This window comes from Halichoerus grypus, chromosome 14 (assembly GCF_964656455.1).
Source record: "Halichoerus grypus chromosome 14, mHalGry1.hap1.1, whole genome shotgun sequence".
NCBI classification, from domain to species: Eukaryota; Metazoa; Chordata; class Mammalia; order Carnivora; family Phocidae; genus Halichoerus; species Halichoerus grypus.
In genome coordinates, this window is record NC_135725.1 from 87,869,655 (window position 1) to 87,882,066 (window position 12,412).

A 12,412-nucleotide genomic window follows, 5' to 3' on the forward strand; every position below is an offset into this window, starting at 1 on the left:
TCTCTCCTTGACTGCTAGCTGGCTGCCTTCTCCCTGTGTCTTCACGTCATCCTCCCTCTGGGCGTGTTTGGGTCCAAACCTCCTCCTCGTAGAAGGACACAGTCATATCGGACTAGAGCCCACCCTGAGGACCTCCTTTGAACCTAATTACCTGCGTCCAAATATAGTCACCTTCTGAGGTCTCCAACATGTGGATTTGGGGAGACACATTTCACCCTGTGACAGGTCATCTGCAGGCATTTCTGGTTCAGGGGCAACAGTACGCCCCTCCGGCTTTCGCTTCTCCAGCCAGCTCTTTCTAAGCAGTGCCTTTTCTGAGCCGGCTCTCTCCCTGCCCCTAGCCCTCCACTGACCCAGTTCTTCTTGGAGTGCGGAGGCCTGGTGCGCACAGACAAGAAGCCAGCCCTGTGCAAAAGTTACCAGAAGCTGGTCTCTGAGGTCTGGCACAGGAGACGGTGAGTGACTGAGCCCCTGACCTTGGGCAGGTGCCTGGGGCTGGGGATTTTTCTCTCTGCCCCTCGACCGAGCACTACCTGTGCCTTCAGCCCCTCACGGCGCGCTTGCCACACTTTACCTGTGTGATCCTTACGGCGACCTTGTTTTACAAGTTGGGGAAATTGAGGCTCGGAGAGATTTACGTATCTTGCTCAAGGTCACCCAGCTTGTGAAAGAAGGAGCTAGAATTTGAAAGTGGCATTGCCCCAAGCCCTCAGCCACTTCCCAGATGTGTGTGCCGAGGCCCAGGCACCACCGTGCATGTGGGAGAGACTCTCATGGGCCGTGGCTGGTGCTGACAGGGCAGGGGCTTAGCTCAGTGTAAATGAATTTTAAGACCAGAAGTTTGGATTAGGCCTGTTTCCCCAGTAAAATTGGGAATAACTTAAAATGAGTGCATAGAAATATGCCAAGTGTAAAAGCAGATTATAAAACAGTGTGATGTAATATAATTCCTATTCTGTCAGAAGCCAAGTTTGTTTTCTGTGTGTGTCTGTTTTCATGGAAAAATCCGGAAATCTTAATGGTAGTTATCTCTGGGTGGTGGTGCTATTAGCTGTGATGTTTCTTTGCTGGGCTTTTCTGAAATTTTAGATTTTTCAACATGAACGTGTCATACTTTTGAAATGAGAAAAAAACCACAATAAGTATTTCAGAAAGAAAACAGTTTTCAAGCAGACTTGTCCTAGACTAGCAGGAAATGATGCTGAGCCAGTCAAGAGTTCTTTGCCTGGTTGAGCCATGACTTGACGTTTTCCTTCTTGACTGTGGGGATGTGCGAGCCTGCAAGGGCTTCTGGCCAAGTCAGCACCTCCCAGCAGACACCTCACTGAGTCTGATGCAGCCGCCCTGGGCCGCCTGCCTAGCAGCCCTCACGGGATCGTGTAGCTCTGAGCGGGCCGCCTGCGCTAACGGGTCTGGTCTTCCTACAGCCCAAGCTACGTGGTTCCCACCAGCCTGTCTCACGGGATCAAGTTGGTCAACCCGATGTTCCGAGGCTATGCCCAGCAGGTAGGCCGTCCGAGCTGTGCAGGGGACACACCATTACCAGGCCTGGCTCTGAAGCTCAGACCAGCGTGGAAAATAGCAGTGCAGCTCAGGGTTACGGGGCGGGTCCCCTTACTGCCTGAGCCCTTCGTGTGTGTGAGGACACGGTAGGCTCCCGGAGCCTGCTGGTGTTCTCCTCACTGGACACTGTGGAGGCTGAGTCCCAGCCGAGCAAGTCACTTGCCCTGGCCACACGGCTGGAGATTTGACCTCGGGCAGTCTGACCGCAGAGTCTGGGCTCCTCAGCGCTGTGTGCTTTCTCTTTCCCCTAATCACAGGCAGAATTTCACTTTTATTAAAGGAAACCTTTGATAACTAGTTTTGGTAAATATAGGGAACCCTTTGGACATCAACGATACTTTCTATTGCATAAACTCATGGGGCCAAAACGAAGCAGAATGTAGCCACACGTATGCCCCAGTCCCAGGCTGAGCTGATCGTTCACGTGGTCCAGTACCCTGCCTCAGACTGCCACACGGCCTGGGGTTTCACTGCTGGGCTTGTGGGAGGAGCTGGGCCTGTCTGGGCGGCCGTTCCTGCGGCCCGAACGTGGGGGCCAGGAACAGGGCAGCTGTCAGGCGAGAGATGCCTTCCGCCCTCTCCCTCGGCCCCCAGCACCCTGCCTGCCGTCCCTTCCCAGGGGGAGGGTTGCTGGGTATTCCTCTGCTCACACCCTCAGTTGGATGAACACCAGGCTCCTGACCGAGAAGTCCAGCGCTGCCCGAACACCACCCTTTCTGGGAAGTGATAATGCCCTCCATGATCACAGTTCACCAGCTACCGTTTATTAAGTTGTCACTACCCGCCCCACAAGGACAGCCCTGTTTATCCTCACAGAACTCTCCTGAGGTGGGTCCTGTTGTCACCCCCATGTTATGGGTAAGGAGCTGAGGCTCAGAGAGGTTCTACAGCTCGCTCAGGTCACACAGCAGAGAGCGGCAGGGCGGGGGTCAGGCCGAGCTGAGCCATTCCCAGGCTCTCTGTGAGGACCCCATGGAGCAGGACTGCTGCCTAACACCCAGCTGGATTCCAGAAGCATCCCTGTCTCTGGTTCTTAGACGTAACACAGGGAACATTTCTGAGTCTGAAACGTAGGCACGGCTGTGGGCCTCTGTTAATGGCTGGAGATTTTAGCAACAAACACCGTACCTCTGTTAAAAGGAAGAACCAGAGAGAAAAGTAGATGGTGTATCGGGGCCCATTTCTTAAAAGAACCTCCCAGGCCCCTGACACAGGACCCACAAATCCTCTCTGCTCCCTTCTGCAGGATAAGCTAGTGGTTGATTTCTCTGATCTTCAAGTTCAACACTTTGCTTGAGGAAATCCACCCAGAGCCCTCCCTTCCCTCTCCCAGAACTGAGAGGATGAGGCTCTTCTCCCCACGCCGGTGACAGAGGGCTGGGGAGGCTTGGCTGGGCCTGGCCACTCCGTGACCCAACGCCGTGTTGGTCGGGCATGGGGCCAGGGGCACTGTGACAGGCAGGACGGTGAACCCGTGGCCCAGCATGGCACCCGGTACCCCCAGTTGTTGGAGACCAGCCGCCGCCACCGTGTTCTGGTCTTCTGAAGCGCCTGGGGGTGCGGCACTCGGCTGGGCCCCGTGGGCAGGTGTTGGAAGCCTCGCTTCCCGGGCTTTTTGCTCGGTTCGGTGACCTAGTCAGAGGTCAGAATAAAAGTGCCACTGCTGTGATTCAAGGCCCAACCAGCCTGAAGTGGAGCTTAGACAAGTCATGCCCACGTCTCTGGGAGGGTGCCATCCTGCCTCCAGAGCCTGTCCCCGTACCACAGGCCACCGTGGCAAGGGAAGGGGCGGGCCCCGGGGGCTGGCAGGAGGACGGGGAGAGCAGGGAGGCCCAGAGGAAGGCTGGAGGATGCAGGCAGCCTGGCCTGGCGGCTGGCATCACCCCTACAAAGCCAGCTGAGCCCTCACGTGCACTTGTGTCTTATGGGTCCCCTTCCTGCTTCCACAGGCTCCCCGCCCACCCCCAGGGTCCCCTCCTATAGGCAGCAAGGTGACTTTGGAGGCCAAACGCGACTCCTCCACTCTCCCACACTGAGCTGGAAGCAGGGCTATGGGTGCTTGGGAGCAGGACCCGGGGCGTGACACGGACGCGGCTCTGCCGCCTCACAGCTGCGTGACTGGGGAGGGGTGGCTCAGCCCCTCCGGCCACAGTGTCTGCAGTAGAGCAGGGTTCAGGACAGAGCTGCCGTGGACGCCTCTGGTAGGGCTGCTCAGGGCGTCTGCCCAGGGCGCCGCGAGCACCCGCCAGCTGGATCCGCTGGTGTCCTCGGCAGCAGAAGCAGGGGGGCGCCCGCGGCGGGTTCCTCCACCCCAGAAAGCCCTGTTGACGCAGCCCCCGCTTCCAGGACACCCAGGAGTTCCTGCGCTGCCTGATGGACCAGCTCCACGAGGAGCTCAAGGAGCCCGTGGTGGCGGCCGCGGCGGTGCTGGCGGAGGCGCGGGACTCGGACTCCAGCGACACGGACGAGAAGCGGGAGGGCGACCGGAGCCCGTCAGAGGACGAGTTCCTGTCCTGTGACTCGAGCAGCGACCGTGGTGAGGGCGACGGGCAGGGCCGTGGCGGGGGCGGCTCGCAGGCCGAGGCGGAGCTGCTGATCCCCGACGAGGCGGGCCGCGCCATCTCCGAGAAGGAGCGCATGAAGGACCGCAAGTTCTCCTGGGGCCAGCAGCGCACCAGCTCCGAGCAGGTGGACGAGGACGCCGATGTGGACACGGCCATGGCCACCCTTGACGACCAGCCCGCGGAGGCCCAGCCACCATCGCCGGGGTCCTCCAGCCCCTGCCGGACCCCAGGTGCCAGACAGCCGCTCGGGGTCGCCCCCGCCCGCTTGGTCCGGCACCTCCTACGTGCCTGTAGCGTGGGCCGACCCACTCAGAGCCGGGGTGTGGCTCAGCCTGCCCGGCGGCCCCGCGCCCCCACTGGACACTGGAGGACATGTGTCCTGCGGGTTGGGTGGGCCAGGGTGGGCTCCTGTCTCGGGCCCTGGGAGGTGCTCACTGGGCCTCTTCCTGACGGGGCCCCGGAGCCGACGTGGCTCCCCCCGGCCCAGCCCTGGTCCCCTCTCTGCCCCCAGAGCCAGACAACGAGGCCCACATGCGTAGTGCCTCCCGCCCCTGCAGCCCCGTGCACCACCACGAGGGCCACGCCAAGCTGGCCGGCAGCCCTCCCCGGGCGAGCCCCGTGAGGATGGGGCCATCGTACGTGCTCAAGAAAGGTTGGCAGGATTGGGCAGGGAGGGGGGTCGGCGGGGCATCCGCACACGCAGCCGGGCTGGGTGTGCAAGTCGTGCCGCGGCTGCCTTTCCGAGCAGCGACACCTCCAAACCCTCCTCTGACGCCACTGGGGTGCGAGTGGGGGCGCCCCGTCTTACAGTGACCCAGGCCCTGGGAGGGGACCTGCGTACCCCACCACGTGACGCACACAGACCCCCGAGTCCCAGCCAAGCAAGCCCCAGCGCCGCCCCTTGCGGCAGACAGGCCGGGGGGGGCTGGGTCTAGCCCCGTGCATGCCCCCAGCCCAGGTGCCGAGCGCCGGGGGTCGCAGGCGGAAGGAGCAGCGCCACCGCAGTGTCATCTCCGACATCTTCGACGGCTCCATCCTCAGCCTTGTGCAGTGTCTCACCTGTGACCGGGTGAGCCCTGCAAGTGGGGAGCCACGGGCCAGCCTTCAGGGGCCCTGGTGGTCCTCCCTTGGGGGTGGGGGGGAGTGGCTTCTCCACCTGATGGCCCCTGCCCTTCTGGAGGGAGAGGGCCCTGGCTGCCTGGTCCCCGGGTCCAGGGTCCAGCGAGCAGACCCTCTGTCCTCCACCTGTCATCTGGTGGCTGGGGTCCAGGCTGCAGACTCTGCTTGGTCTGGGCAGGGCAGAACCCTGGAAGATGGAAACCCAGGCTGACCTTCAACCGCACAGGTGTCCACCACAGTCGAGACGTTCCAGGACCTGTCACTGCCCATTCCTGGCAAGGAGGACCTGGCCAAGCTGCACTCGGCCATCTACCAGAACGTGCCGGCCAAGCCGGGCGCCTGCGGCGACAGCTACGCCACCCAGGGCTGGCTCGCCTTCATCATGGAGTATATCCGGAGGTAGGCCTCCCTTCCCACCTTCCTGCCTGCCGGAGACGCGAGACTGCCCTAGCCCTGGACGGCAGCAGACCACAAACAGCAAAGTTCAGGCGTTGGCAGGGCCAAGGGCAGGGTTTGGAAGGGCGCCCACAGCTGGATGTGCAGATGTTGCCTGGGCGGGGTGGGGGCTTCCTCAGCCACACCGGGGTGGCCTGGATTGGGGGGGCCCGCGGGTCTGAAAGCAGGTAATGACAGGGGGGTCACCAGGCGGCAGCTAGAAAGGAGGGTGGCAGCTGGAAAGCGGGCCTGGCCCTGTGGGGAGAGCAGTGGGCAGCTTTCTGGAGCCCTCACTGTGTGCCACGAGGTCCGCTTTCCACCGACCCGATGTCAGGAGCCCATCAGCCCAGAGGATGGGCCAGTGGGACCGGGGTCCCTTCAGAGACGGGAAGGCAAGGCTCCGGGAGAGGTGACGTCTCTCTCCCAAGGACACCGGGGCTGCTGGCTGGGTGGTCCCAGGTATTTGGCTGCAGACCTCTGCCCATCCCACCCACCTGGCCAAGCCGCCTCCCTGGGCCCAAAGTGACCAAGTCTTAGTCTTGCCCGGGCCCTGGCACCACCCCACCAGCCCTGCTCTGTCTCCCTAGGTTTGTGGTATCCTGTACCCCCAGCTGGTTTTGGGGGCCAGTCGTCACCCTGGAAGACTGCCTTGCTGCTTTCTTTGCTGCTGATGAGCTGAAGGGTGAGCGGAGTGGGCTTGGCTGGGGAGGGGTTTGCTGGGTGAGCATGCAGCTGGTTTCTGGAACCCACTGTCAGTATCACCCCCACCCTCCCCATCAGCCTAGGCCTGCATGTCCCCCCAGCCCCACCGCCTGGAGCGCTCTTAGGGCTTCCCCTGTTTTTCTTTTGCTTACCAGTTTGGTGGACAGAAACAATACCGTGCTTTAATTTTGCATTTCCTCGGTTACCGATGGTTTTGGGCAGTTTTCATTAGTGTTTTGACTGTGTTTTATTTCCTATCTTGAAATTTCCCACTCCTGTCCTTTGCCCATTTTTCTGTTGAGTGCTGGGCATCTTACTAACCTTTGGGAAAGCTCTTTTAAAAAATAAAATTAATTGTGGTAAAACATACATAACCTAAAATTTACCGTCTTAACCATTTTGAGGTGTACAGCCCAGTAGCGGTGTGACTGTTCACGTTGTCGCGCAGTCACTCTCCAGGACTTTTTCATCCTGCAAAATGGAAACTCTCTACCCCCGAGACAGCAACTCTCTATTCTCCCCTCCCCCAGCCGCTGGCGCCCACCCTTCTACTTCCTGTCTCTGTGAACTTGACAACTCTAGGGACCTCATCTAAGTCAGCTCGTATGGTGTTTGTCTTTTTGTGACTGGCCTATTTCACTCAACGTGATGTCCTCTGGGTTCATCCGTGTTGTAGCAGGTGTCAGGATCTCCTTCCCCCCCTTTTTTTTTTTTTAAAGATTTTATTGATTTATTTGAAAGAAAGAGCGAGCCAGAGAGAGAGTGCACAAGCGGGGGAAGCAGCAGAGGGAGAGGGAGAAGCAGACTCCCCTCTGAGCAGGGAGCCCGATTCGGGGCTCGATCCTGGGACTGTAGGGTCATGACCTGAGCCGAAGGCAGACGCTGAACAACTGAGCCACCCAGGTGCCCCCTATTTTTAATTTTTTGAGGAACCTCCACACTGTGTTCCAGGATGGCTCTGCCAGTTTCCATTCTCACCAGTAATGCACAAGTTCCCCCTTCTCTACATCCTTGCCAACACCTGTTATCTCATTTTTAAAATCTCTTTTTGAGTAGCTATTCTAAAACAGGTGTGGGGTAATAGCTCATCGTTTCGATTTGCATTTCCCTGATGATGAGTGATGTTGAGCATCTTTTCATGTACCTGTTGGCCATCTGTTTGTCTTTGGAAAAATGTCTCTTCGGTCCTCTGCCACTTTTTGAATGGATTATTGTTTTTTTGCTATTGATTTGAATGAATTCCTTACATATTCTGGATATTAATCCTTTATCTGATATAGGTTTCTAAATATTTTCTCCCATTCTGTGGGTTGCTGCTTTATTTTGCAAATTGTTTCTTTTGTTGTGCAGAACTTTTTAGTTTGATGTAGTCCCGCTTGTTTATTTTTACTCTTGTTGCTTGTGCTTTTGGTGTCCTATCTAAAACATTGCCAAGACCAATGTCAAAGAGCATTTTCCATATGTTTTCTTCTAGAGTTGTATGGTTTCAGGCCTTCTATTTAAGCCTTTCATCCATTTCACTTCAGGGTAATTTTTGTGAGTGGTACGAGACAAGGGTCCAATTTCATTCCTTTGCATGTGAATATCCAGTGTTCTTTTTTTTCTTTTTTTAAAGATTTTTATTTATTTATTTGACAGAGAGAGACACAGTGAGAGAGGGAACACAAGCAGGGGGAGTGGGAGAGGGAGAAGCAGCCTTCCCGCTGAGCGGGGAGCCCGATGCGGGGCTCGATCCCAGGACCCTGGGATCATGACCTGAGCCAAAGGCAGACACTTAACGACTGAGCTACCCAGGCGCCCCAATATCCAGTGTTCTTAACACCATTTACTGAAATGACTCTCTTTTCCCCCGTTGAATATTCTTGGCTCCCTTGTCAAATGTTAGTTGCCCATATATGCATGGGTTTATTTTTGGACTCTCAATTCTGTTCCTTGGTCTATGTGTCTGTTGTCATGCCAGGAGCATACTGTTCTGATGACTGTTGTTTTGTAGTATAGTTTGAAGTGAGGAAATGTGATGCCTCCAGCTTTGTTCTTGCTCGAGATTGTTTGGCCATTTAGGATCTTTTGTAGTTTCATATGAACTTTAGGATTGTTTTCTATTTCTGTGGACAATGTCACTGGACTTTTGATGGGGATTGCATTGAATCTATAGATGGCTTTGGCTGGCATGGACATGTTGACAATATTTATTGTTCTGATCCATGAATGCAGGGTATCTTCTCACTTATTTGGTCATTGTGTAGAAACAGCTCCGTCTTTGTCCCATCACTCTTACAACACTCCTGACACCAGATGCGTGCTGGTTTGCCCATACCACACGGTTATGTGACACCAGCTGGGTATTGAGAATTCAACTCAGTTGTGATACTGTCACCTGGGGACAGCATCAGATCCCACAGGTTAAGGACTCAGTCCTACAAGACTTCCCCTCCCCAAGAGCCGGTCACAAGTCCCGCTTGTCATCTGTGCTTCAGACTGACCGGCTATAGATCAAAGGTTCCAACCCCTCTTCCTCGGGTTTGATAAATTTGCTAGAGGCATTACTTACTAGGTGACTGGTTTATTATAAAAGGCTGTAACTCAGGAACAGTCAGATGGAAGAGATGCACAGGGCAGGGTATGTGGGAAGGGGCGCGGAGCTTCCAGTCTCTGAGCTCGCTACTTTCCCTCGGTCTCCATGCGTTCACCAACTCCAAAGGTCTCCAAAGCCCATGCCATTGGGATTTTTATGGAGGCTTCTTCACGTACGCATGATCAGTTATAAACTCCTGTCTGTAGAACACAAGTGTGGCTGAAAATTCCAAACTTCTAATCATGGCTTGGTCTTTCTGGTGACCAGCCCTAATTCCGGAACCATCCACAGTCATCTTGTTATTTATTTATTTTTCTTAAGATTTTATTTTTTTTATTTTGGAGGGAGAGAGAGAGTGAGTGAACGTATGAGCAGGGGGAGGGGCAGAGGGAGAGGAAGAGAATGTCAAGCAGACTCCATGCTGAGCATGGAGCCCGATGCAGGTTCGATCTCATGACCCTGAAATCATGACCTGAGCCAAAACCAAGAGTAAGAGACTTAACCAACGGAGCCATCCAGGCGCCCCTAGAGTCACCTCATAGAACCAAAGTCACTGTCATCACTTAGGAAATCCCAAGGGACTTAGGAATCTTGTGCCAGGAAGCAGGGTCAAAGAGCAAATATCAGGACAAATGCTGCTCCCAGTGCTCTTACCACTTAGGAGAGTACAAGGACTTCAGAGGCTCTGAGCCAGGAACCTTGGACTGTGTTTTCTATGATGTCACAGCCTCTTTGTCAATGTCTCTCATCAGTGTCGTATGGTTTCCAGCATACAGATCTTTCACCTCCTTGGCTAAATTTATTCCTATGTGTTTTACCGTCTTTGACACAATTGTAGATGGGATGGTTTTCTTTATTTCTCATTCAGATATTTCACTGTCAGTATATAGAAATGCCACCGACTTTTTTATGTTGATTTTGTACCCTGCAACTTTACGGAATTCATGGATTTGTCCTAACAATTGTTTGATGGAGTCTTTAGGTTTCCTAAGTATAAGGTTATGTCACCTGCAGACAGTCTTCCCTCCTCTTCCTATTTGGATGTCTTTTATTTCTTTTTCTTGCCTAATTGCTCTGGCTAGGACTTCCAGTACTGGGTTGAGTAGGCGTGGTGAGAGGCAGCACCCTTGTTTCATGGCTGATTTTAGGGGAAAAGCTTCTAGCTTGTCAATGTTGAGGATGAGGTTAGCTGTGGACTTGTCTTACGTGGTCTCTGTTGTGTTAAGGTATGTTCCCTCTACACCCAATTGTTGAGAGCTCTTATCGTGAAAGGGTGTTGAAATTTGTCAAGTGCTTTTTCTGTCTCTGTTGAAAGGATTATATGATTTTTATCCTTTATTCTGTGAATGTAGAGTATCATGTGCATCGATTTGTGTATGATAAACCATACTTGCCTCCCACGGTTAAATTCCATTTAATCATGGTGTGTGGTCCTTTTAATATGATGCAGAATTCGGTTTGCTAGAATATTGTTGAGAATTTTTCCATTTATATTCATCAGGGATATTGGCCCATGGTTTTCTTTTTTTATCGTGTGCTTATCTCCCTTTGGTATCAGGGTACCCTCCTCAGTTTTTTGGAAGAGTTTGAGAAAGATTAGTGTTAGTTCTTTTTTAACTGTTTGATAGAATTCACCAGCAAAACCATCTGGTCCTGGACTTTTGTTTATTGGGAGGTTTCTTGTTTGTTTGTTTGTTTTTATTATTGCTTCAATCTCCTTACTCATTATTGGTCTATTCAGATTTTTTCTTTCTGCATGACTCAGTCTTGGTAGGTTGTATGTTTCTAGGAATGTATCCATTTCTTCTAGATTATCCGGTTTGTTGGTGTACAATTAATTGGCTGTAGGGCCTCTTATGATCCTGTGTATTTCTGTGGTGTCAGTTGTAAGGGTCCTCTTCCATTTCGTTTATTTGAGTCCTCCCTCCTTCTCTCTCTTTCTCTCTCTCATTTTGCTGACCTAGCTAAAGGTTTTTTCAATTTTATCTTTTCTGAAAACCAACTCTTAGTTTCACTGACTTTTTTTCTATTCATTTTCTCATCTCTGTTTTACTTATTTCTGCTCTAATCTCTATTCTTTCCTTCCTTCTGCCAAGTTTGGGCTCAATTTATTTTTCCTTTTCTAATTCACTGAGGTGTAGTCAGGTTGTTCATTTGAGATCTTTCTTTTTTCTTAACGTAGGTGTTTATTGCTATGAGATTCCCTCTTAGAACTGCTTTTGCTGCATCCCGTATGTGCTGGTACGTTGTGTTTTCATTTTCGTTTATCTTGAGATACTTCCTGAGTTCCCTTTTGATTTTTTCTTTGACTTGTCTGTTGTTGAGGCGTGTGTTGTTTGTGAATTTTTTAGTTCTCCTCCTGTTCATGGTTTCTAGTTTTATACTACTGTGGTTGGAAATATACTCGATATGATATTCATCTTCCCAAATTCATTAAGGCTTGCTTTGTGGCCCAGCTCCTGGAGCTGTCCTGGAGAATGTTCCGTGGGCGCTTGAGAATGTGTATTCCGGTGCTGTTGGATGGAATGTTCTGTATATGTCTGTTAGGCCCATTTGGTCTGTAGTCATTCAGGTCTGGTTCCCTTATTCATTTTCTGTCTGGATGATCTGCCCAGTGTTGAAAGTGGGATATTGAAGTCCCAACTATTATTGTATTGCTGACTATTTCTCCCTTCAGTTGTGTTAATGTTCACTTGAAATATCTAGGTGCTGCGGTGTTGGATGCATATATTTGCAATGGTTACGTCCTCTTGTTGAATTACTGCTTTATCACTACATAGTGACCCTCTTCGTCTCTTGGGACAGATTTTGACTGAAAGTCTACTTTATGTGATGTCAGTACAGCGTCCTCTGTTCTGTTGCTTTCCATCCGCAGGGAATGTCTCCTTCCATCCCTCTCTCTCTCAGCCCGTGTGCCCTTAAAGCTGAAGTGAGTCTCTTGCAGGCGGCATATCGGGTTGTGTCTCGTAAGCATAAATCGTTATGTCCACCTCGGCTCCCACTTCCGGCCCCTGCTCACCGTTGTCTGCATTTCCTGCCCTAGGTGACAACATGTACAGCTGTGAACGGTGTAAAAAGTAAGTGTGTGTGTTCTGGGCTTTCCCCCCAATGGTCCGTTCCCACGCCTCGGTCTGTCTGTGTCCCACGTACTTCCCTGGTTCCTCCAGAGCGTTTGACCCTGACCTCACAGAGGTGACCGTGTGGGGAGGGTGCTCGCCGGGCCCCTCTGCCCGCACACCGGGATGCTCACCGCTTCTCCCCCGTTCTTCCCCGCCAGGCTGCGGAACGGGGTGAAGTACTGTAAGGTCTTGCGGCTGCCCGAGGTGAGTGGGGCAGCCTCCCGCGGTCTCTGCCTGCCTCTGGTGTGTGGTGGAGCTGTCACCCCTTGCCTCAGGGAGCCCGAGCTGAAGAGGCCTAGGGCAGGGGGGCGTCTCCTGCTTCGGCTGAGAGACCT

The 12,412-nt window shown here is 53.3% G+C and overlaps 1 protein-coding gene across 6 annotated transcripts in view; it reads left to right on the forward strand.

Moving 5' to 3' along the window:
• Positions 1–12,412, forward strand: part of USP20 (ubiquitin specific peptidase 20) — a 40,134-nt gene that overhangs the window by 20,697 nt on the left and 7,025 nt on the right. For all 6 annotated transcript variants that reach the window (XM_036117027.2, XM_036117029.2, XM_036117031.2 and 3 more), the window contains exons 9-17: positions 342–455; positions 1,428–1,506; positions 3,910–4,357; positions 4,639–4,779; positions 5,081–5,196; positions 5,473–5,645; positions 6,269–6,363; positions 12,002–12,035; positions 12,236–12,281. In XM_036117027.2, coding sequence (XP_035972920.1) covers positions 342–455; positions 1,428–1,506; positions 3,910–4,357; positions 4,639–4,779; positions 5,081–5,196; positions 5,473–5,645; positions 6,269–6,363; positions 12,002–12,035; positions 12,236–12,281 — 1,246 coding nt within the window. The remainder of the gene's footprint in view (positions 1–341; positions 456–1,427; positions 1,507–3,909; positions 4,358–4,638; positions 4,780–5,080; positions 5,197–5,472; positions 5,646–6,268; positions 6,364–12,001; positions 12,036–12,235; positions 12,282–12,412) is intronic.